Source organism: Ostrea edulis, chromosome 2 (genome assembly GCF_947568905.1).
Source record: "Ostrea edulis chromosome 2, xbOstEdul1.1, whole genome shotgun sequence".
In the NCBI taxonomy this organism is placed as follows: Eukaryota; Metazoa; Mollusca; class Bivalvia; order Ostreida; family Ostreidae; genus Ostrea; species Ostrea edulis.
In genome coordinates, this window is record NC_079165.1 from 33,971,777 (window position 1) to 33,998,400 (window position 26,624).

Below are 26,624 nucleotides of genomic sequence, written 5' to 3' on the forward strand. Positions count from 1 at the left end.
ATTGATGCGTGCATTAATTCAATTAATGAGAGCAATAATAGATTTGATGCGCGCATTAATTCAATTATTGCTCTCTTCAATTCATTTGATGAGAGCATCAATTTAGTAGAAATATTGCTCGCAATAATTAATTTAGAGCTCGATATAAAGAATTTGATGATCTCTTTAATTCAATTGAAGATATCTTTAAATCATTTACAATGCTTTTATATAAGGAATTAATGCGCGCATCAATTCTTTTAAAGAGAGCAACAATTCAATTAAAGATATCATTTATTCAATTGTGGATATGTTGAATTGAAGATATCTTTAATTATATAGTTGCTCTCTCTAAAAGAATTATTGCTCTCTTCAAATGAATTAAAGATATCATTAATTCAATTGAAGAGAGCAATAATTGAATTAATGCGAGTATTAAATCAATTATTGCTCTCATCAAATGAATTAATGCGCGCATCAATTCAATTATTGCCCTCATCAATTGATTTAATGCGCGCATTTATCAATTATTGCTCTCTTCAATTGAATTGTAGCGCGCATCAATTCAATTGTTGATATCATTAATTCATTTGAAGAGATCATTAATTCAATTAAAGCGCGCATCAAATCAGCTGAAGAATTAATGCTCTCATCAATTCAATTAATGCGCGCAATAATTCAGAATTGAAGATATCATTAATTATTTGAAGAGATCTTTAATTAAATTGTTGCGCGCATCAAATGAATTCATTATATCTTCAAATAATTGAAGAGATCTTCAATTATTTAAGTTTATGTTAATTTGGCGCTCCATATGTATATAATATCTATAAGAAATTCATTAATTTTTGCTAATACACCTCTTGGATTTAGACCAAAAATAATAATTGTAAACATGTATGATATGAAGGAGCGAATTATCTCAAGAGAGGGGGCGAGTTGTCCCGAAGAGGGGGCGAGTTACCTTGAGGGCGGGTTGTCTTAGGGGCGAGTTGTCCCAATGAAGGGGCGAGTTGTCTTGGGGACGAGTTGTCCTGATACCGCTGGATAGCCTGCCCTTGATTCCAAACGCTGCCGGTAGGAAATTCCGTTCGCGGAGCTTCCCGGAAAGACCCGAGATATTTCCATTGATATTATTGGATGTACGAAATCGCGAAATTGTACAAAAAATTGAATGCTTCTATCCATTGTCTTTAATATTAGCATTTATTAGTTTAAATTTCAAACGTACTTTGATCATGAGATCTCGAGGTCGTTTTTCCGCTTGCCAGAAAGGCCCGAGGAGTTGCGATGGAGTTTACAGTCAACAGTCTTTCATTCACCTAGTCAGTAAGTCACTGTCTCATGAAAGTCTTTCATCTATATTCAATTATTTTAACAGTTTCGAGCTCGAGTAAGTTGATATGTAGTAAATTTTAAATATCCTATATTTTTAAAATAGGTAGGAAAACGTATATAGGCTTTTATTTATACAATGTTTCGTTATTTTCTTCATACGTTTGTAAACACACTGTCGCGGGCAAATTAAAGACCACACTCGCTTATATGATTGGGCCTTTAGATCTATATAATAGTGGGTGCAACAAAATATGTAAATGAATTAACATATATATGAAAAAGTTAAGATGTATAAATGTACCCACTCCAGTATATTAAGACCCAAGCCACCTGCGAGGTTTCATCGTTATTTACTAGGGCCTAGGTAGTTTGCTGATTGACAATATACTGTTATCACATACACTTGTTTGTGTGATCACTTGAGAAGTTCCAGTTTCCATGTGAATATTTCACATTTCTTGGTTCCATCATTTTTCCTTGAACAACATGAATCAGAATCTACCAGCTGTGTACATGATGATGCTTGTTTATTTGAAGAAAACCCACCCCATTTGCGAAACTCAACAAATAGTAGTAACAGCACACATGCTATTCTTGGTGAGATTTCGCATAACTGTGATATTTGAATCAATGTGGCCATCAAATTGAGGTTGGCCCTTCTTGCTCCTCTAGTCCGTTGTTGCAGTATAATTTAGGTCACAAATGTGTCTCATCACTTGCCTTAACTTTAAAGCTTGGGCACTTCTTACTTTCTATTGATGTAAATTCCATGATAATGTGTTTTCTGCTAAATTAAGTACGGCTGTCATGGTGATGCTGTTTGTACCTTTCACTCTGTCAGAAGACTTGTAATTTTCTGCTTTTCACAGGAACATTTTTAGTATACATGTGGTGTTCTGTTTGTCAGTTAGCTCGTATTCTCATAATCTATTACTTGCTTTAGCTTATTTTGCAAAATATATGTGTTGTAATCCATGGAAATTGAATAAACTGTGGGTTGATGACAAGGTTTTAATTTTGATTTCATGAGAGTGTACAATCACAGTCAGCAATTTCATATGTTATCACATCCTTTACTACTTCAAGCCAATTGTATGAAGAAGTTGCGTCATCTGTAAAGATGAGAAATGTTAAAGTATTTATAGAAGGATGCCCAAACTTTAAAGTTTAGGTGGATGAACCACATTGATAGTAGAAATCATATTGCAACAACTAGCTGGAGATCTGAGAGAAAGTCTGTTTTTAACATAATATCCTGATTGTTTTTTTTAAAGAAGTCATCCACTTGTATTGAAATGCACATTTATCAAGTGATAAAATGTAATTTAAGGATTGAATTCAATAGCAAATCATATTCTTTGATTTAATACTGCATAGCTGAAAACTTGATGTAGAGTCTGATTTTTATTAAATGCTTAGCAGTTTTTTCGCAACCCTGTTTGACATACTTCTCTATTGAATTCATTCCTGTTTTAAACAAATGAAAAGTTGTTCAGTGAACAGCTTCAAGCTACTAGCATCAATAGCAGTTACTAGAAATAATATAATGCAAATCTTTCACATTCTACTGATTACAAGAATTCCTTGTTAATGACATCTGTGTAATTTTTCATTTTCCTTGTTAATGACCATCTGTGTAATTTTTCATTTTCCTTGTTATTGACCATCTGTGCAATTTTTCAGATTTTTTTGATAGATGTGAATCACTATTTACTTGAATATAATATCAATAATATGAGTTGGTTCTATTGTAGTGAATTGATGGTGTCATAAATGAGTAAAGCAACACAATGGATGGATTTAATGAGGTAAGTAACTGAAATAAAAGTTTGAGATGCACATGATTGAAAGTACAATTGCATTTTTGGTCATTTGATGGATACAGGTCACATATTTGTTTCTTTTCAGTTTCTTAGGATATGCAAAACACATTTAAAGAAACAGCCCTCTCTCATTAAACTTATAAAGAAAAGATATCGAGAAAGCAGTGTAAAATATCTAGAATCATCAGAATTTTATGATAGTCTTCATATCACTCGTGCACGGATTGAAAGTAAACCCAAGGAAATATTTCTATACTTACGAGATTTCTTAGAAGATCTTAAATCTAATAAAGCAGAGGAAAATGAACTGAAACGAAAACGAGACGACTCGTCTTCATGTGCAACTGATGATCATCTCCCATCAAAGAAATTTAAAGAAGATGAAAAAAGTGAGGGCAAAGACTTATTCATTCAAAACATTTCAAAATCTTCCAATTGTGCACTTGAGTCAAAACAAGTATTGGAAACTTCAGAAGCATGTGCTAAGTCTGCTACCTGTTTGGCCACCAATGTAGATTATACACTGCCCAAGGATGAGAAAGTTCACAAGGAAGCTCATCCTTTTGAAGGAACATGTGAATCTGACTCTGAAATCCAGATAGAGTCGCTGGAAAGTTCAAGCGAAGAAGAAGGTTGCAAAGGAGAGAAAATGTCAAATAAAAAGATAGGAGAGTCGCTGGAAAGTTCAAGCTGCGAAGAAGGTTCCAAAGGAGAGAAAATGTCAAATAGAAAGATAGAGGAGTCGCTGAAAAGTTTAAGTGAAGAAGAAGGTTCCAAAGGAGAGAAAATGTCAAATAAAATGATAGAAGATTTTGAGGTGCTTCTGAATGAGGATTATTCTAATGGCAGCACAGGTAGTGTGCTAGAAAGTTTCAAAATCTCAAGAGCTGAAGAGGATTCTAATGAGCTTTGTGATTCTACAGTAAGGGACGAATCTTCCATTGTATTGGACAATGAAGAAAAATCCAAGGAGCAAGACACTAGGCAGTCACTAATGACTGAAAAACTAGAAGTAGATGATGATGAGAGTCCACACACACATGATGCTAAATTATCAGTATCATCTAGTGAGAAGTTTCTCGAATGTGAGAGCAGAAAGAATGTCGTAGAACGTACAAAAGTCAGTCTTTCTGAATCTGTTGCTGATAAATCTCCAGACTCAACTACCACAGAACCACAAGAAAAAACTCTGAGAAAGGTACCAATCACACCTAGTAAATATAAAGATGTCTTCTTAAAGCTGAAAACAACAGTTGACATGGTTAAGGAGAATCTGCCAATGTCACCAATGCAAAATGTAGCATCTTCTCCGGATAGCAGCTCAAAGATGGATGTGGATATGGGGAGTGTGGAATTAGCGCATACTGAAGAGAATCCGGATCCAGTGCAAGTTATAGAGGATGGTGATGAAAATGATGATATTGATACAAAGAATGAAAGTAAGGAACAAGTTGATACCAAGAATAAAACTGAGGAACAAACAGACATGACACACAAGGCATTAGTACATACTGAGTCATATCTGGATCTCTCACCAAAGATGATTAACAAAGAACAACATAAAAATGATATGCCAGGGGTAGAAGATTCTAGTCAGAGTGGAGAGGGAAGGAATGAAGATATGGATGAAGATGTCTGTAGAAGTCCAGATGTGGATCATCTAAGAGTTGAAGGGTTTCAAAATGCAAGAGAAAGCCCATTGAAAATTGTAAGAGTAACCTCAGAAGCCGCACTGGATGAACTGGATTCAGCAAAGGAACAAAGTTGTGAAATCGAAACAGCTTTGGAAAACGGAGACAATGAAGAAAAGAAGACTGAACAGAAAGCAAGTACAGTTACCTCACAGATGGAATTAGACATGGGAGCGTCGAAAGAGGAATCGCAGAAAGAGAAGACAACAGAAGAAGAACCGTCAGATTGTGCAGGAATGGCTAAAAATAAGAAAAAAGGTTCAAAGAAGCAAATTGAAAGACTGGAAAAGTTACTCAAGGTGATTTTATCTACAGTACTTTTGCTTTCTGAACTTTTGAGATTTCTGTGTTTTTTTGCAATTGATATGATATTGATAGGATAAGTAATTAACTCTAGCTTGTTAGCTTTTGCAGGTGGCATTGATGTCTTGTTTTAATACAGTAGTACAGATTCCATATTATACTTGAGTGATTAGTATATGAAATTTTGCTAGAATATTTGATCATGCAATCATAAGTCCTGCTTTTTAAAAAAATATTCATTACTGACATTATAATTTGCATAACTATCATAAAGTGAAGTCCTTAAGGATAGCTTTGACAATATTACATTTTCAAAAATCAATGATTTTGTAAAATAAAGTTCTTGCATGATTTAAGGAATTAGCAGTATTTCATTTAATGTGTGTGTTAACTGTGTATATGTATTTATACATGATATTAGAATTACATATTGACATGTGAAGTATGTAGATATACTATAACAAGGTAAACAAATTTCAGGACAGTAATGTTACATGTTAAATGTTTGCAGGATATTCGAGACAAGATAGAAGAGTTAAAGAATGCTGAAGTGGACTTGGATGATGAAGATTCAGCTTACATCATGGAAGAAAAGTACCAGAAAAAGTTTGTCAAGGTGTGGAAGAAGTTGTGCGAGATCAAAGAGAGCAGCACCGATACAGGGCGACCCTCGGAGAAGAAATTCAAATACGAAGGTAAATAAACTTGTGTCGGACAAAGGGTACTGCACAGGCTGACAGTTGGGAATTATTGTTTTTATTAATAGACAGATGTTTTGGATTTGTCCAGGAACTATTATTTTTAGAAGACAAGTGATTAAACAGAAACTTGTTCACATTATATATATTATTATTATTACAGTAACTTAATCTGAAGATTTGGATCATGTCGAATTGACAGGCGCTAATTATCAATCAAACGAGACGAAAAACGTCGAGTTTGATCTGATGATCCGTCTGTGAGTCAATGAGACGTGATCCAGCTCTGTAGATAAAGTTACTAAGGGCTGTTCCAGAAATGATCAAATGGGGGGGTCGGGCGGCAAATGATATTTTTTTGTGTGGGTGGTCGTATTTTTTCATATTTTATTTGGTCCGTGGTTGGACTGTTAAAAAAATATTTATTATGGGTAGTGGGTAGTTTCTATTGTTTTATTTTGTGCCACGTGGGTGTTGAGTTTTCAGAATATTTTTATTGTCGCTCTTGTCGTGTTGGTTACAAAACGTCGGAGGGGAAATTGAAAACGTGCTTTCGAAATGCTGCTTCGGAAATCGGAAGTAACATAGAACTATTTGAGTTGTCGCTCTTTGCAGCGCATAACTTTCCATTACGGCACTCTTCAAATTAGAGGCGCGTTTAGTAGGGTCCCTTTGGACGTGATGGCGGCGAACTCTGTTCTGTAGATTATTACAGTTTACAGTGCATCGATTTTGGGAATATTTTGAAACCAATAGGTATTCCATTTTCTAATAAAAATAGGCAAACCTTAGTTGATTTATACGAGGGTACCGATGCGTTATATTTATCAGTCAGTGTGATGGTGATATAGAGGCCTCCGGGCTCCATTAGAAGACGAACGATTCGTGGAAAAACATATCCATACCCATTTCATGATACTAGCATCGTTTGGACTCCCAATCTTTCCAACATACCCGCCATAGATGCCTTTGATTGTTGATGTGACATAGTTTCTTCAGAACTACTGTGATACAATGTCGCACAGGCATTACCGCGTCATTGACTAGAATGTTTGTCCCGAAAACCTCGCGAGATTTGTACCGTTTTCATTTTTAAAAATATTTTTGTGGTGGGTCTGGTTAGTTTTTTTTTTTAATTAGATGGGTCATTGTAAAATGAGTTTATCAATTTGATGGGTCATGGGGTAATTTTTTATTTTTTTTATGGGTGCTTGGTATATACAAAAGGTGCCTCCCGACCCCCCCCCCCCCCCCCCCCCCCCCCATGTATTTATTTCTGGAATAGCCCTAACTTAACTGTAGTAACAATAATTTTATATATACCTTCTTATGTATTTTTAAATTCATGTTTATAAGATAAGAAATGTATTCCAAATTATCAAAAGACAGACCTATAGTGAAATAATTTTTTGTGTATGCAGTTTGACACAAACAATCCCCCCCCCCCCCCCCCCCAAAAAAAAACACCCCCGTTGTGTTGATGCATTGTAATGTCACCAGTATAAGAGAGACATGATATAGATTCAGAAAACCACAGTGTCATGATCCGGAAAGTTGGATTACAATCAGTGAATTTTACAGCATCAAAACACGGATTATTGATGGTTAATAAATGCATGTAGATTTCATTTTATGTAAATACATGTAGATTTCATGTACAAGAAACTGTAGGATCACTTGTTTTCATGATGTTAAATATTTTTTGATCTGAGAAAAAATAGCATGTTCATGGGAACTTAATTTCGGGAGTGAAGAGTTGATATTTTATGTGGTAGTTATTAGACCTGAAAATGAATGATTTACAATGCTTGATAAAATTACATGTTACAAGAAGATAGGAAAAGGTTTGTTAAATCTGTACAATTTATTAATTGGGTAATAATTTGGTTCAAGTAGGAGTTTGAGATTTATATAGTATCTATGATTTAACAATACAGTTGGATATTTTTTTTCATTTTAAGGTACTCGCTATCCAGACATCAACAGGAAGATTGAAAAATTTGTGAACAAGCAGAAATGTTTTCCTGACTATCATGATATTCGACAAATAATCACCAATGTCAATAGCAGAAAGACACTCAACATCAAGTAAGACAGTACAACTAACTGTCTGTGTTTGATTGTAGAAATGACTTGTCCAAAGAGAGCTATCTATGGGTATTTTAAAGTGGACTGATGTTATATTTTGTATGTATTAATTCTGTGCAGAATATTTTTATGCCCCCAAAGACTGAAGATAGGGAGCAAATTGTTTTTGATCACTCATTCTGGTTGTCCATCTTCTTGGAAACCTTGGTCAACTTTTGAACTATAAAGTTGCAGTTTGCTCCAAAATATGTGATAGAAGAATATAATTACAATATTTCAAAATGGTAAAAGACTTATTTAGGTCACCAGAGTCATTCAGGTGACGTATATGTGCAGGTCCTTCGTCCTGCATTGTTAAGATGAGAACATGTTAAACTTCTCAGAACTATGTATACATTTGTTACCACATTTGGTATGAGACATATTATCCATCTTCGGAAGCCAAGAGTCTGATTCGCTCTGCCGACTCACTAAGGGTATCAGACACTTGGCTTGCGAAGATGCATTTTATGGGATGATGAAAATATACTGTGTGCGTACTTATTTTAGTGGGATTTATATTGCAGCACTTTTGGCAGTCTAGCAAGAGTGCTAATTTATGGTTGCACTAAAACATCCATTTGATATCAAACACAGAACAAGCACTAATTGATTATTACGCCAAATAGTGCATCATATCCAATTACGCCAAATATTGAATGCGCGCCAATACAAGTAAGAACATATGCAGTATGTATATCTGTCAGTTTTAAACCTAATTTTTCATGTTGTTTGTGCACAGTACTGATGTCATGATAAACTAGAGACTCCTGGGTTTTAATGGTCTGAGTATCACACGACAAAAACCTGATAAAAAGTGTTGTAGATTCATTGATTAATTGGTTTTGTTAAAAACTAAAAGGAGAAAAAGTCTGACAGTCTCCTCTCTTCCATCGCACTATGTGTCTGAACCATAAATTGTAATAAAAAAAACATTACAAGCTCATTCTTGTCACAGAGGTTGCTTACAACTAGGTGACACTACTCTGACAAGCTCTTCTGGCTAATGCCACTCCTTAAAGAGGGCAAGTTCGATTTGTTTTAAGCCACAATTTTGTAATGGAGAAAAGTTCTAAGACATTTTCTGTAAGCATCAAAATATTGTGGAAATTAACCATCATAAATTTTTACAAACTTTACTCAAAGTATACGTTAGAAGTAGTGGTTATTGCTTTTGATCAATAATGATCAGTATTATCCAGTTCTGTGATCAATAGATACACTCTACATGCAACAATTCTATTAAGTAGAGTTTTGTTTTGTGATACTCAGGTAAAGTTGATGCCCATGTTTTTCATTTTTGATGTTAAATATTAAAAATATAACTCATTTAAAGTTGACAACCAAAAATTGGACCTTCTTAATGCAAGGAAAAGGGCAAAATTTTAGCTTTAACTCTATGTTAGGTGAAACAAGAATCATTAATAACCAGGTACATTTTCAAAACTTTGCAAATAATAACAATACCTCAATCTTTGTTGACACAACAAATAAACTTTCTATAATGAGCTTCTGTTATAATGTATAACCTTAATTTTGTTTTGTGAAACCTTTGGAACACATTAGACAGCAGATTTTGATCATTAAAAGTGGAAAACAAAATTTGGGGGGAAGTCATGAGTCAGTCCCTCTAAGATTTCAAACATGGTTTTGCTGACAATAAAATTTGGTATTGGTTTTTTTAAAAAGAGTCTAGAGAAGTGGGTGTGACATGTAAAAAGTCTGCAGTGTTTAATTGTGTATCTACATTTGTTCAGGGGAACAGCGATCGATCGATTAGCCAGGGAGGCATTTGCTGATGTTGGGGATCAGCTCCAGAAGAGAAGGGAGAGAGACTTTAAATACACATTTCTTGGACATCTCCCATCAGAGACAAAAATTGTCAGGTATGGTTAAGTTAATGAAACCAGACAGAAATGCAGTGAATGTTTTCCTCAGGATTTCGGAGAAACCATCAAGGATCACATTGATTTAACTAAACCTGTGGCTCACAGAATTCACAACTTTAATTCATGACAATAATCGATGCATCATTTTAAGCAATCAACCATGGAATTTTTTGTTTGTTCATATTTACATACACTAGTTACATGCAGACAGACATGTATATTCCCACACTTTGTGCAGCAGTTTACTGAATTAATTGACATGTCGGCTATTGTGTTGCATTTTATCAGATGTGAAATTCAGTGAGTCCGTGGTTCAGACCAATCACGACCATCCTGAATTGATTCTATTTATAGGATTTCTCTTTCATAGTGAATATCAAAACATGTATCTTACATGTAAGGTATTAACATATTGTAAAGAAAGGATTAGGAATTTCATGAAAAAATGCAATGTACATGATATTTGTGTAACCTTTATACAACTTTAAAACAACAGGAATGAAGACGACCCTGCCTATGATAACAAATCTCTACAAATTAGGCTGGAAGAAAACAAGAAAATTTCAAGAAGTCGTATGAACGAGGTAATAGAGAAATTTGTGATGAAGCAGGACAAAAGAGGAGAAGATGAGGAGGAGGAAGAAGAGGAAGAAGATGACACACAAGAGGATGACATCGAGGATGTGGATGTTCCAGAGATGGACCAGAGTAAGAACTTTATGAAAATTATTTGTTGACTGAATTAGGTGTGCCCAATAATATCTATGAGTACAGTGATTGGGATAAGCAAATTGCTAAATGTGGCAATGGCACGTTACCAGCTAGTATCAATGTGACATTTTTAAAATGAATGCGCCATATTGAAATTTTTATGTGAAATTTTGAAATGATGAATCCGAGAGACCAGTAAATTATAATCTAAACACTATACTGACAGACTGTATTGCCATAACATTAGTTTTATTATTTGTGTTAAAGTAACGTTTACTTTAGGATTGATCAATCTCATCGCGATTGTCTATTTTGACGTTTTAGCGTAATAATTTTCTGCTCCTACAGTGTCTACTTCCGGCTTATCATTCAGACGAAAATTAAGGAAAGTTTGCCCTTTGTCATGCTTAGGAATTTTTTTCGGTGGCATCTTCAGTCCGTGCACATTAAAATTACAATTTAACGGTATTAACCAATCAGATAAACTTTTACTGTGTGATTAGATACTGAGGAAATCGAAGTCATACTTGCGCTTAAAAGAAAGTAAAGTTGTACTATTACAAAAGCTCTACAGCAATAAATATTTTTCAAGCACTAAATTGATATAGATTCAGTGGAGGATCAGCTCAAAAGTTGAAAAGTTCGTAGATCTACAAAGTCAGTCTGGGGAAAGCTCAAACTAGGTATAGATGATATGCGCCTTAGCGGCACATTGTTTTCAATATTATATGCTCCATTTTTTAATTTAATGCGACTATGGCACAGGGTGCATGCTTATCCCAATCACTGTGAGTATTATGTCCATCTCCCCTTCACCCTCTGCACACACACACACACATATACATAACCCAGATTAGATGTAAACAAATCTACCCTAGTATATGTTGTAGTATGATGAAAATATCACAAAACCCATTGAGTATACTTGACCATTTTCTTTACTTCCTCAGGAGTATCAAAAAAAGTGAAGAAACTAGTCTTGTCTTGGAAGTACATGATGTACGTGTATATAACTAATATATGATATTTTTTATCACTGCAAAAGGAGATAATGTTTACGATGCTGTGTTAAAAGCTCCATATATACTAGAACATTTACTCTATGTTTAAGATTTTCCTTTAATTCACCAAAACCAGTCAAAAAGGCTGTAGATATGTGTCCCATGGCATTTATTGATATCTAGCTTACTGCAAAAACATTCAAAGTGATTCTTATTTTGAAAAGAACAAGGTACGATTGTGTATATAAAAAGGCCCCAAAAAATTCTGTTTTAAATGTGTCTTGAATTAAGCTTGATCTGTGTATTAAGTAAGTTAAATATATGCAAAGAATACTATCTCAACTTAAATCAAAGTTATTGCTTATTTGATAGCATTATTACATCATGAATAAGACTTTCTCACGCCTTTTTTCAAAAAGAGCTTAATAACTGTTGAATTTCATCCAGATTATTGCTTAGGAAAAGGTGTGCCCATCTGTCGAGCAAAATGAAATTAATATATATTGTTTATTAATAGATGATGAAAAATGTATTTGAATATGAATTTACTCGACGCATGGGCTGCATGTTTTCTGAAAGGAAAACCCCCTGAATTTATGAATTTTTTCATTGATTTTCGCATTTTTGGCAATTTTATGCCAACTTCACGCTCTTGTCATTACAGCAAGAAGGAATTTTGGATCAAATTAAATGTAGTTTGGGTTTGCTTATATATTCTTTATTGGAATGGCAGATTTTGGGACTCCTATTTAAATCATCAATTTTCTGGGCCAGATGACTGTAGAAACTGTACCTGCTTCTTTTGCCTGTTATGTGATCTGTGAAATTTAAAATCAGTTTGAAAGCCACTTCATGTATGGAAACAATACCTTTTCAAATCGAGATACACTTTTCCCTATTATGTGAAATCACATAAATTGCAAAATGTATAACAATGATGAATTAAACATCTCATATGCATTTTGTATTTATGACATCATAAATCAGGTGGGTTTTCCTCATACGTATATGTTATAAACTCAACTAAGGAAATGATCAATTTTAGCATGTATTTTGCTGTATCTGTTTTCGTCTGAAACAGAGTTGGAGTGGGAGGGATGTATGCTGGAATCACCTTGTCTGTCCATCTGTTTGTATATCTGTAGACACAAGAATAGTGCATGGTCAGGTGCTGCATCTGACCTACATGTATATTTTGTTATTCAGTTACTGGTTAAGAACAGCATATAGGCCTGATCTTACCTCATGAATAGTAAACAGATTTCTTTATGTTCCCTGTTGAATAAACTCTTTCACTTCAAATTCATGTGTAATTTCATGAAGATGATAAGTGGAAGTAATCCTCTGAAAATTGTGTGGTAATATTTTTTTTTATATTTACTTATAAATTTTGAAAATAAAGTTTTTAGCTCACCTGAGCTGAAAGCTCAAGTGAGCTTTTCTGATCGCCGGTTGTCCATCGTCTGTCTGTCTGTCTAAACTTTTTACATTTTCGACTTCTTCTCCAGAACCACTGGGCCAATTTCAACCAAACTTGGCCAAAAGCATCTTTGTGTGAAGGGGTTTCAGGTTTGTTCAAATGAAGGGCCATGTCCCTTTCAAAGGGGAGATAATCACAAAATGCAAAAATAGGGTGAGGTCATTTAAAAGTCTTCTTCTCAAGAACCACTGGGCCATAAGAGCTGAAATTTACATGCAAGCTTCCTGACATAGTGCAGCTTCAAGTTTGTCAAAATCATGGCCCCTGGGGGTTGGATGGGGCCAGAATAGGGAACAAACTTTTACATATAAATATATAGGAAAAATCTTTAAAAATCTTCTTCTCAAGAACCACTGAGCCAGAAGAGCTGAGATTTATGTGAAAGCTTCCTGATATAATGCAGATTCAAGTTTGTTCAAATCATGGCCCCCGGGGGTTGGATGGGGCTCAATAGGGAATCAAAGTTTTACATACAAATATATAGGGAAAATCTTTAAAAATCTTCTCAAGAACCACTGAGCCAGAAAAGCTCATATTTACATGAAAGCTTTCTGACATAGTGCAGATTCAAGTTTGTTCAAATCATGGTCCCCGGGGGTAGGATGGGGCCACAAGGGGGATCAAAGTTTTGCATACAAATATATAGGGACAATCTTTAAAAATCTTCTCAAGAACCATTGGGCCAAAGAAGTTGACATTTACATGAAAGCTTTCTGACATAGTGGAGATTCAAGTTTGCAAAATTCATGGCCTCCATGGGTAGGTTGGGGCCATAATAGGGACCAAGGTTTTACATGCAAATATATATGGAAACTCTTCAGATATGGGCCAAGGTGAGCAATGTGGCCCATTGGCCTCTTGTTTGGTATTTCAAATTTCTTTTTCTGTCAGTATTCAATTTGACACTGCAATGTGATATATTGCAGGTAAGGCTTATGAAATTGACACCCTATTATCATTTTGCTAGACCACCCTCAACCAGTTCTAGCTATAGTTTGTCTTTCAATGCAAGAGAGAAATCTCTTATCTTTTTTCTCTCAATGAAGGAGAGAAATCTCTTGTAGTTTGTCTCTCTCAATGAAAGAGAAATCTCTTGTAGTTTGTCTCTCTCTCTCAATGAAGGAGAGAAATCTCTTATAGTTTGTCTCTCTCTCAATGAAGGAGAGAAATCTCTTGTAGTTTGTCTCTCAATGAAAGAGAGAAGTCTCTTATAGTTTGTCTCTCTCTCAATGAAGGAGAGAAATCTCTTATAGTTTGTCTCTCTCTCTCTCAATGAAAGAGAAATCTCTTGTAGTTTGTCTCTCTCTCTCAATGAAAGAGAAATATCTTGTAGTTTGTCTCTCTCAATGAAAGAGAGAAATCTTTTATAGTTTGTCTCTCTCAATGAAGGAGAGAAATCTCTTATAGTTTGTCTCTCTCAATGAAGGAGAGAAATCTCTTATAGTTTGTCTCTCTCAATGAAGGAGAGAAATCTCTTACAGTTTGTCTCTCTCTCAATGAAAGAGAAATCTCTTGTAGTTTGTCTCTCTCTCTCAATGAAAGAGAAATCTTTTGTAGTTTGTCTCTCTCTCAATGAAAGAGAGAAGTCTCTAGGCATGCATATTTTATCAAACAGTCAGGACACAATTATTTTTTATATGACACATGGCTCTTGGAATTTCTTGGATTGAGCATGTATTGCTAATTTGCTTTTTGCAATTTATGAATATGGAATTAAAGGCAAACCATTACATTTTGGCAGCCTTTGTTGTAAGGCAGATTTTTCCTCGTCCCATCAATGAGGTTTGAATGGAAACTTGTTAATAACAAAATATGAATTAAAAAATAACTGCCTACCTTGTTTGTTGGAATTATAGTAGAGAGATGAATGCAGAGGAAGAGGTACTTCTAGATCTCTAATAGTATTTAATTTGGTTTATATTTATAAGAATGAATATTTATTTTCAATTTTGTTCTTGCAGTTATTAATGACGAATCTCAGGATGACAATCTTGACAGTACTGAAATCAGCCAAGAGGTGGAAGATTCAAACTCACACTTATCCAGATCTAGTAGGTTTTTTGTTGGTTGTTTTTTTTCTGTTGGTTTTTTTTTTTTGTTTTTTTTTTTTTTGTTGCAACTCAAATTTTTCAGAATCTGAAAAAGGAACTTGCAAGTTATTCTGAATAGGTGTTTTTATACTTCCCCTTTGAGAAAGGGGGCATATTTGTTTGCACTTGTCAGTTGAACATATATATATATATATATATATATATATATATATAGGCGAATGTTGTGTACCTTAAGTCTTAATTTTCCACTTTAAAGATGGTCTGTAAAAAGGAAGACATCAGTTTTAGTGTGCTAAAACAATTTTTGCTAGTTACCCTTATTTTTCACTATCATTAGACATTCTAAATTTAAAGTTGTTCCTTTGCAATATAGCCACAAGGGTGGACTGAATGTTTCTACAACATTTCTTATTAAACCCCCCCCCCCCCCCCCCCCCCCCCCCAATCTGAACAAAGAAACAAAAAACAACATGTTAAAAGTTGATTAAAACACAGATTAAAGTAAAATTGGGAAGGAAAAGAATGGCTTATCAAATCCTAAATTTAGACAAAATTATACTTTCAGGTTCTGAATCAAATGACGAAAAACTGGAAGCTTCTACAGAAAATGCAGAAAGAAATATAGAAATGACTACGAAAGGTAATTATGAAGAAAATAATCCTTGACAGTTACATGTAATGATTAAGTAATAGATGATTTAAAACAAATTGACTTTGTGGACGCAACTCCTTCGAAGTTAGAAACACATATTGCCGAAAATTTGGAGATTAACATTGTAGAAGAGGTTCTTAATGTACATATATTAAAAACTATGAAAAATAATAAATCTCCTGGAAGTGATGGATACATGGCTGAATTCTTTCAAATTTTTTGGAGTGATATTAAAAGCTATGTTGTAAGAGCCATCAATTGTATATTCCTTAAGAAAGAAGGAACTTCCTATTTCACAAAGACTTGGAATTATTTCATGTTTACCTAAAGGTGATAAACCGAGACAAATCTTAAAAAATTGGTGATCAATTACTCTCTCAAATGTACTATTCAAACTCATATCACGTTGTCTTAGCTTCAGAATGAAACAAATATTGGATTATATAATATCTGATACACAGTCTGGTTTTTTTAAAGGGAGATATGTAGGGGAGAATACCAGAGATGGGGTAATCGTAATCAGTAATCGTAATTGATTACAATCGATTACATTTTTTTAAGTAATCGTAATTGATTACATTTGTTTTTAAAGCAAAGTAATCGTAATCGTAATCAATTACTTTGGCAAAGTAATCGTAATTTATGATTACAATAATGATTACAATGATTACTTTATATTTATATTAGAATAATTATTTAATAGATAACAGTTAGAGCTTATGTATGTTATGTGTATCTATGATAATATCTAACTGTTCCTGCCACATCAGCACCAGTTGAGAGACTGTTTAGTGTTGCTGGGAAAGTGTTTCGCCCTGATAGATGTAGATTAACGGATGCACAGTTTGAGAGACTTATGTTCATAAAGTGCAACAAACATTTCTTAAAAACATTTTAAGTGTCACTGAATGGTTTACCAGTTATCATGTTACCAATACTTATGAAAGACTGTACATAAATATATAAAGTGTATTATACAATGTATCTTATTAATAAAACCAGTAAATATTTGTTGTTTTTCTTGTTCAAAAGCATGTAATCATGATTACTTTTCACAGTAATCATAATTGTAATCAATTACTTTCAAAATATGTGTAATCGTAATCGTAATCATAGATTTTCAAAGTAATCGTAATCGTAATCAATTACATTTACAATGTAATCGCCCCATCTCTGGAGAACACTCGATTTATATATGATATGTCCTACACTGAATGCAACAATATCCCCGGTCTTCTAGTACTAATTGACTTTGAAAAAACTATACTTTCAGGTTCTGAATCAAACGACGAAAAACTGGAAACTTCTACAGAAAATGCAGAAAGAAATGTAGAAATGACTACGAAAGGTAATTATGAAGAAAATAATCCTTGACAGTTACATGTAATGATTAAGTAATTGATGATTTAAAACAAATTGACTTTGTGGACGCAACTCCTCCAAAAGGGCTCAATGGATTTTGTTTAAATTTTGTAGGATTGTTAGTCACCATATGTTGTTGGTCCACAGGAGTCTGAAGTTTTATCAATTAAATCAAAATAAAAATCCGGGGAAAAAACATCCAATCCGGGGAAAAAAATATCCACCTCTTCTAATAATATTTTATTAGAAGACGATGGATATTTTTTTCCCAGATTTTTATTTTGATTTAATTGATAAAACTTCAGACTCCTATGGTTGGTCATATTGCGCTGCCATTTTGATTGGACAAATTTTACAGGAGTTATGGGACTTTGTTGAATTTGTACATTCTACACTTTATGAACACTTTGTGGACACAAGTACTCCGAAACTGCTCAATGGATTTTGTTCAAATTTTGTAAGATTGTTAGTCACCATATTTAGTTGATAATATTGTACCACCATTTTGATTGGACAAATTTTACAAGGGTTATGGGACTTTGTTGAATTTGTACATTCTACACTTTATGAACACTTTGTGGACGCAAGTACTCCGAAACCGCTCAATGGATTTTGTTCAAATTTTGTAAGATTGTTAGTCACCATATTCAGTTGATAATATTGTACCACCATTTTGATTGGACAAATTTTACAAGGGTTATGGGACTTTGTTGAATTTGTACATTCTACACTTTATGAACACTTTGTGGACGCAAGTACTCCGAAACCGCTCAATGGATTTTGTTCAAATTTTGTAAGATTGTTAGTCACCATATTTAGTTGATAATATTGTACCACCATTTTGATTGGACAAATTTTACAAGAGTTATGGGACTTTGTTGAATTTGTACATTCTACACTTTATGAACACTTTGTGGATGCAAGTCCTCAGGATTGTTACTCACCATATGTAGTTGATCATATTGCATTGCCATTTTGATTGGACAAATTTTACAAGAGTTATGGGACTCCCGAACTTTGTTGAATTTGTACATTCTACACTTTATAAACACTTTGTGGATGCAAGTCCTCAGGATTGTTACTCACCATATGTAGTTGATAATATTGCGTTGCCATTTTGATTGGACAAATTTTACAGGAGTTGTGGGACTTTCGAATTTTTACATGTTACACTATAGGAACACTTTGTGGACGCAACTCCTCAGAGACCGTTGTACATATTTTGTTCAAATTTTGCAGGATTGTTAGTCATAATATGTACATTTGTAGTTGATCTTATTCCACCACAATTTTAATTCTACAAACGTTACAGGAATGATGGGACTTTTGTGCTTCAACTTTTTTTGTTGTGGTGGGGGACATATGGCTATGCGTAGCAATCTTGTTTAGATAATTTTTGGAGAGAGAACTATGAGGTTGCTTACCCAGGAGTTATTGACAACATTAAAATTGGCTTTTCTTCTCATCATTGGAAAAGTCATGTCATGATATACAAGTAGGTTTCTCAGATCTAGATATACATCCATCGGTATAACATGACAGCAGCAGCCTTTGGAAAATGAGATTGTTTCTCACATTCCTCAATGTAAACTTTAAAAGAAACTTTATGTAACAGTACTAACTTATGAGAACATTGCCATAGATTCAGCATGGTCAATGTTTGGGTTTCAGGCATTGTATACCTGCCAAAGCTTGGTGATAAGGTACCAACATAGGGTATCAATATATGAACTATGGCTGAGATATATAGGGTATCATTATTTGGACTATGGCTGAGATATATAGGGTATCATTATTTGGACTATGGCTGAGATATATAGGGTATCATTTGGACTATGGCTGAGATATATAGGGTATCATTTGGACTATGGCTGAGATATATAGGGTATCATTTGGACTATGGCTGAGATATACAGGGTATCATTATTTGGACTATGGCTGAGATATATAGGGTATCATTTGGACTATGGCTGAGATATACAGGGTATCATTATTTGGACTATGGCTGAGATATATGGGGTATCATTATTTGGACTATGGATGAGATATACAGGGTATCATTGTTTGGACTATGGCTGAGATATATGGATTGTTTTCAAGTTTCTACAGGCAAAGGAAATCAGCACTAGAAATATAGGTCGAGAGTTGTTATGGACTTGTACCACCACATAATCAGTAATATTACCATCTACCTGAGTAATTCTAGATCTGCTGAAGCACTTCTTTATCAGAGGAATCAGTTTGGTTTCATCAATTTCTGTTAAGCACAAATTATTTTCTTTGTAATTTTGCTAGACCTTAAAATCGATTGATTGATTAAGTTAGAAAAGGTGAACACAAAGTGGGAAAATGATGTCCTAACATTTTGCATGTGACGGGACAAAAGCCATTGCTTGTATGTAGTCTTCATGATTCCCTGCGGTAACGAGGAGGACTGCACATCACTACAATGGACTGCAAAATATATAAAATCAACTTTATCATCATGCACTTACCTCTCTTGACTTAAGGTTATATGTAATTCATGTCATTTTCACTTGCAGAAGGTGCTACCCTGCATCTTTTGCAGTTGAATCAGACACTGATGCACGACCTGTAGTTACAGCTTTGTTTTGTTTGCTTGTATGTTATACATCCCATTTTAGAATAGAGACATCAGCTGATGAAAGTGATGAAAATAAAAACTTGCATAATTCAGGCATGCTTGGTACCAGACAAAATGTTAAACAACATCCAGATTACAAAGTGTTCTTAGCTCACATGACCTATCTATACTAAATATTTATGTATGTACTTTACCCATTCTAGTTTCAGATGTTGAATTTCATCCATTGGTGTTGGAAAGGGTTTTTAAACTTGGTCACATTCTCTTTTTGAACAAAATTTGCATGGAATTGACATCTAGGGATGGATAACCATCATGACTGTTTCAGATTTTTAGTGTGACCTATGTTTTTTGGAACAGGTTAAAGTTTTTACTTGATTACATTCCAAGTAACTCTTAAGACCTTCCAAAATATGTAGCAAACCTGAAAAGGTACATTGCATAGGTATAGATCCTTTTGACATTGATATTATATAGGCATTCATGGCACAAAGAATACCAATAGTACAAGTGTATATTATAGGGTTATTGAACTTATCTTGGTGAATATTGGCACTCGTTGGCTGTCAAAATGCACGAGCTTGCGAGTGCATTTTGACAGCCAACGAGTGCCAATATTCACCTATATAAGTTCAATAACCCTTTTATTATATAGCTAAAGTATTTAGTTGTTAAATTATATCCCTTTTCACTCTAAACTACTCCAAAATAGACGAGAATTCATCAATTGGCATCTAAGGTGAAGGTGTGCAATAACAGCATGCATTTCTTAACTGTTCAATATTTAACCCGTCATTAATACATGAAGCAAACTGATTTTGTAAATGGGGACATCATAATTTATGTACAGTAAAACATTTTGCTTAAGTAAATATTAAATACCGGCTCTGTCAGATTCGGAGGACCGTCGTCTGCCATTTTTGCTTGTTTACGTCGTTACGGTAACGTCAATTTTGAACGCTCATACTCGGAATGTTTCGGGTGCATACAATTTACGAAATGCAAAGTTAGCGTTCAATAAATTATCAGGATATTGAACGCTAACATTCTCTAGATTTTACGCAGATTTTATAATAGACTATTTATTAGCTATATAATAATATACATTTATTGCATGATAGTGAGGGAGATATGAAGATTTATTCATCCAAGAAAAATCATATTCCCTAAGGGCAACGCCAGAGGGGAATATGATTTTTCTTGGGTGAATAAATCTTCATATCTTTCGAACATTCATGCAATAAATTGTTTATTATACCGAAACAAAGCAAGACTATAAATGTGCATTTGAAATTGGAGTCTGCACAAGTATACATTGCCTGTAGCTGAGATCGCCCTAACAGTAACACGGTGCCGTTAACGTATTACGGTAGAAGGTACAAACAACAAAATACAGTGATCTGATAACAAGTTTTTTGTAGTTCAATTCTCCTTGAATGCTGATTTACTTGCTTGTCTTTGTATCAACAAATACCAGGCAATTTAACTGTGTACAAGAGACCCGCATATTTTGTGCCTTATGAACTATGAAAGTACAATGTCTCAGACTCATTGTGACGTCACAATAAACTACGTCTACCTTGTTGTAAAATATATGAAAAATGAATGAGGTTGCCCAAGAGGTAAATATGGTGGGGAGATATGATGTTTGGGAGGGAGATATGAAGTTTTGTCATCCCTGGCACGTGACTGTCTAGACCAATCAGATTACGCGTTGCATAGAATTCTCATACTGAGGTATAATAAAAGTGAATAGAAAATGATAGAAAATAGCTAGAGGAGTAAAAATTGTGACACACTTTATCTCTGTCATACTCATCACAAAAATTTTTTATTGCTAGTAAATCTCAGAATAAAATCATTGCGAATAATGTGTGGGTTTATAGTCATTTGTGAGTAGAGATTGACAATGTTGTTATGCCATCGTCAATATTGTACATACGTTATGTCGAGAACAATCTTTTAAAATTTATTCAACAGAAGTTTCGGAGCCAGAAACAGAAGATGATATAATGATGGGAGAGAAGAACAGAAGAAAAGATACCCCTGTCCCCCACAAACCATTGGAGGAGGAGGATGTTGTGTATATCGATGATGATGATGATGACAATGACGATATTGACTGCAACTCCAAGGCAGTTAAAGAGGACACCAGAAACAGTAATAAGCAACCAGGTATTAGTATATTGCGTGCCTGTTATTTAGCTAATTAGAGCTGATATCTTTTGTACGCCATCTGTCTTTCTGTGAATTTTTCACATTTTCAACTTTTTCTCCAGAACTACTGGGTAACTTTTGATTAAATGTGAGGCAAAGATTCCTTGGATAAAGGGAATTCAATTGGACTGTGTCATCTTTCAAGGAGAAGCTGTCTGAAATTAGTCGCATACCAGAGCTTCCATTATAAAAAAAAAATCTTTTTCTTGGTGGCATTTCAAAACTTATGAGCAAGTTTCATTACAAATTGCAGATTCAACTTTGGCTACCTTTTCATATTGCAATGATACCAGCAATCCTTGTTTGGGTTTTCCTTTCCTGAAAAATGCTCACCAAGCCTACAAATACAAATGTAAGGTGCAGACATTGATTGGCTAAATCTGAAAAAGAAGTTTGAGAACACAAATTAGGAGGCTTTGGAGGGGGGGGGGGGGGGGGGGGTGCCAATAATCTTTTGAAACTACAAACTATGATATATATATTTGGTGTCGCTGTGTATGGTCTGTACATGTATATCATAACCTCCCCTTGGCATTATTCCTTTCATAATTATTATATTTCTCTTTAAAAAAATGATAATGTGAACCTGGACAGTCTTTTGATATATGGTTGTACCTTTTCCACACAATTCCTTTAACTTTGCAGTCATAAAATTAGTTTTCAATATGATGTCCAGATTATTTGACAAGGGTATATTCCAGAAAAAAATCACAACTGCAACTTAAAGTTCAAGGGAGTGATACCAGCGTCGCCCTGTCTGTTATCAACTCAAATTCTCCTATTGCATAGAATTGATTTTGAGGTCACAGGGTAAAGGGTAGTGTTGAATAATCGGGAAAAATTCATAATCCATAATCGGAAGAACTGTATCAATCAATGATCGATATAATTATCGATCAATGATCGATATAATTGGTATTTACATTTTGGGGTTATTTCTCTTTAGTTTTATGTTCGGATATGTGTGCAACATTATATTGAATATACACATTATATTATATTAGGCCTAACGAGGAATGAAATGTGTTTTCTCTAGCTACAAATCAAATTTGGCTTTTCTTTTAAGGAAAAAAATCCAGATGTCTGACTTGGGTTTCCCTGGGTTAGGATATACGTGTGTGTGTGTGTATATATATATATATATATATGTATATATCAACTAATCCGAGATTCCTATGACTTTCGTATCGAGACGTGCGTGCGAGATTTAGAGCGGACTCCATATTGAAAAGTGGGAATTCAGCTAATGTAGCTGCTTTGCCTACCTTTTACAACTTTATTTCACGGGTCTAGATGCGGTAGGATTCAGTTATTGGTTGAGTATCATGTCAGACTACTTTGACGCCGATTTGAATTTTGTGTATTTGTGTGCTGACGTCATGCGCAAAGAAATCAAATAACAAGTAGGAGCCCTAAGTCAAAGTTATGCTTCATTTGTCAGTGTTAGAGCTTTTTACATGGCAATAGCATCGCATCGTATCGTATTAGTCATGCTTAACTTGTAGAATAATCATCCGATAAATGAACCCTCGCTTCTTGGAAAGTAAACCCGCGAAATAAAGCTGTAAAAGGTAGACAAAGCAGCGACAATAGCTGGTGTCGCTGAATTCCCACTTTTCTATATGGAGTCCACTCTGACTCGGCCCCGCAGATTACACGATATAAAATCGGGGTTAACAGTCAGAAAAATCTCGGATTAGTTATCAACTAGTGTATGGGCGACAATCGATTATGAAAAATATAATCGGAATCGAAGAGCTGAAAACGATCGACAATCGATTGTCGGCGACCAATCGTTTGATCCCTTGTAAAGGGTCATACTACTCTGGACACAAGAACATATTGTCTGCTCTTTAAAACTCTTTGCCTGTTAGAAGTCATACTGCCCCTGACCAATAAATAACTCAAATTTTTCACCATCATTACAGACATTCTAAATTTATGTTGATCCTATTCAATATTGCTACAGATGGAGGAGGGCACATATGTGTTTAAGCATTTCTTGTTTACACAAATTTAACTGTCATTGGTTGACAGAAATTGAAATTCTTGATTTGAATATCAAAACTCTACCACTGTTTTGTAACACTTGGTTGTGGGGGAGGGGTTTGGGCTGATGAATGGTCAGTATTCTAGTAAACTCAGTTTCTTTGTAAGGAATTACATTGATGTTGTATTAAAATTGATATTTCTGTCCTTTTATAGTTAGATTTACAGAGGAGAAACCAGAAGAAATTCCGGAATTCATAAAAACTCTTCATTCTGAAATAATGTCTCAATGCAATTCCATTGCTGCCAGCATGCATCCTACAAGAAAAAATCTATCTACTGCAAAGAAATTGCCAGGCAAAAACTTTGGAACAGTTGTTGTGGATTTTACTGGTAAAGGAAAAAATCTTCCAGGTTACCAAGCAAAAAGCTTTGTTAAAGGATCTAATCCTGGTTATCCTGGAGAGTCACGCACACCGACGCGAGGAAAGAGAAATGAAAGTGGTGATGATGTGGAAATAGTGAGTAGCAATATTTTGAGATCCACCTCAGTGAAACAAACCAGGCCATGGAATGAACATTTGAAGCCAGACGTGTTAGAGAATAAACATAAGAAAGACATAAAGTTTATACCATTGAAAAACATTAATGCAAAACCACAAACACTATTTAGATCCACCCCAAGGAGCCCAACCTCATGTGACACTCTCTCAACTTGTACAACCAGCTTTAAAAGGGGAAACAATTCCACGTGTACTGTTGGAAGTTTGTCACATCCAGGAGATAGTGTAGAACGAAAATATGTTCCTGCGAGAACAGCACTGAGAGTTGTTAAAACTGCTGAAGAGGATGATGATGATGATATCATTGTTCTAGATTAATGTGTTCAGAATTCAATTTTTAAACTCAGGTTACTTTACATACTTTTACACCTATGTATGTGAAATATATATATTTTTTTTGAAATTCATTGTCCAACAAATCTTACAAATGCCTTCATATATCACATTGTGCTATAATCATGATGGCAAATAAATTTATGTGTCTGTCATTCTTTATGTTGAGGATATTTGTCGTGTATTTACTTCCCAGACAACACCAATACAGGAAACAGCACAACTCCTAATCAAAGAGAGCAGCAGACACTCACAGACCATCTATCGATTTGTGAAGAGTTTCATCCCTTTAAGTCAGAAACAGAGCATAACATTCCCACTATCTTAAATTACAGATTTGTAAACGTTCTTTAGTATAAGCAAATATTTTTAGCTCACATGAAGGCTCACTTAGCTTTTCTGATGAAAATAAGAAAAATCTTCAATCTCAAGAACCACTGACCCAGTGCGGAATTAAAAAAAAAAAGAAAAGAAATTTGCATTTTATTTTGTTTCTGATTCCTCAGAAATTGGGGTCGGCGGATCCGTAAACCATGAAATAAAAAAATTGTGGCCTTACAACCAAATTTGCCACAAAGCATCCTTTGTGGAGGGGAAGTTTATTTAAAAAGATGAGCAGTGCTTAATTTCTGGGTGAGATATTAAAATGGTTAAGGATTAAAAGAGTTCAGTTGTGTATTCCAACTTGCATCAAGTTCAAGTCTACACCCAGTATTTCCTACAAATGTAAGATTGCATCCAAACTTTTTAATTATAAACAAACTTTGCAGTGCCTTGATATAGACCATCTTATACTTAATCCACTTACGTGTTCTTGTTCTTCATCTTCATTCAGCTATAGTTCAGCTGGACATGTCATTACTGGTGATGTTGATATTCTAGTAGTTGAAAATGAAGACCTCAAATCACTTATTCTTGAAGGTCCTAAATACAGAGAACCTCCGGTCTTTTAATTGGCAACAGAACTTCATCTCTATTATGAATTATGTCGGAAGATTATGCCAGACAATGGGCTAAATATGAAAAAGAAGAACTTGATACATTGTCAGAATGGATTAAAAGTTTAAGAGGAATATTAAAATCCCCGCATTAAACATATTAAAACTAAAGTATGTACCATCTATCCTTCTGTGTTTAGTAAATGAGAAGTGATCAAAGAATTAGATAGGTTACATGAGGAATATGTTTTGGTTCCAGCTGACAAAGCTAGTAACAACTGTCTTTGTAAGGCTCATTACAACTTTCTTTTAAACGAAGTTGGCATTAATTCCACTTTTGGTAATTGTACTTATACTCCAACTGCCTCTTCAAAAGATGAAATTCTTCAAACTATGCTTCAATTTTATACACATTAAATATCCCAGTCAATGGGTCGAATGAATATGAGTTACTGCACCTATACTGGATTCCTAAACTACATAAAAATCTTTACAAAGATGCATTGCTGGACCCAGTAAGTGCTCTACCAAGCCCCTATCTTTGCTCCTCATGAAAATATTAACAGCTCTGAAGGAGAAACTTCAAACTTACTGTGCGACTTCATGTGCCAGAAGTGGTGTAATTTAAATGTGGATTCTAAAAATTATAAGAATCTTTAGTAAACTTGAAATTTGCAAAACTTTTGTCAAATCAAAAACATCAAAACGTATGACTTTTCAACACTTTACATGGGCCATTCTTCACGATAAATTAAAGACTAGACTTTTTGACATCATAGACAGTTGCTTCTTCAACAAAAATGGAAAACGGAAACATTCATATCTAGTGATCAGTCATCCAAAAAAAAAAATTACCTTGTTAAACACCACTCTG

General features: G+C 34.5%; 1 protein-coding gene across 7 annotated transcripts; it reads left to right on the forward strand.

Moving 5' to 3' along the window:
- The first annotated feature begins 1,039 nt into the window (after positions 1-1,039).
- Positions 1,040-24,967, forward strand: LOC125680921 (transcriptional regulator ATRX-like). 7 transcript variants are annotated; one of them, XM_048920726.2, is made up of 12 exons: positions 1,040-1,308; positions 3,072-3,125; positions 3,226-5,130; positions 5,646-5,829; positions 7,794-7,920; positions 9,717-9,845; positions 10,345-10,556; positions 15,002-15,091; positions 15,657-15,731; positions 17,017-17,091; positions 21,691-21,885; positions 24,133-24,967. In XM_048920726.2, the coding sequence occupies exons 2-12, from the start codon at positions 3,108-3,110 to the stop codon at positions 24,795-24,797; spliced, it is 3,675 nt and encodes a 1,224-aa protein (XP_048776683.1). In that variant the 5' UTR covers positions 1,040-1,308; positions 3,072-3,107; the 3' UTR covers positions 24,798-24,967. The 7 variants fall into 7 exon arrangements, with proteins under 7 accessions (XP_048776683.1, XP_056009780.1, XP_056009779.1 ...); XM_056153805.1 differs by having other exon boundaries at positions 1,141-1,308; positions 3,234-5,130; XM_048920728.2 differs by having other exon boundaries at positions 1,142-1,914.
- The last annotated feature ends 1,657 nt before the right edge of the window (positions 24,968-26,624 follow it).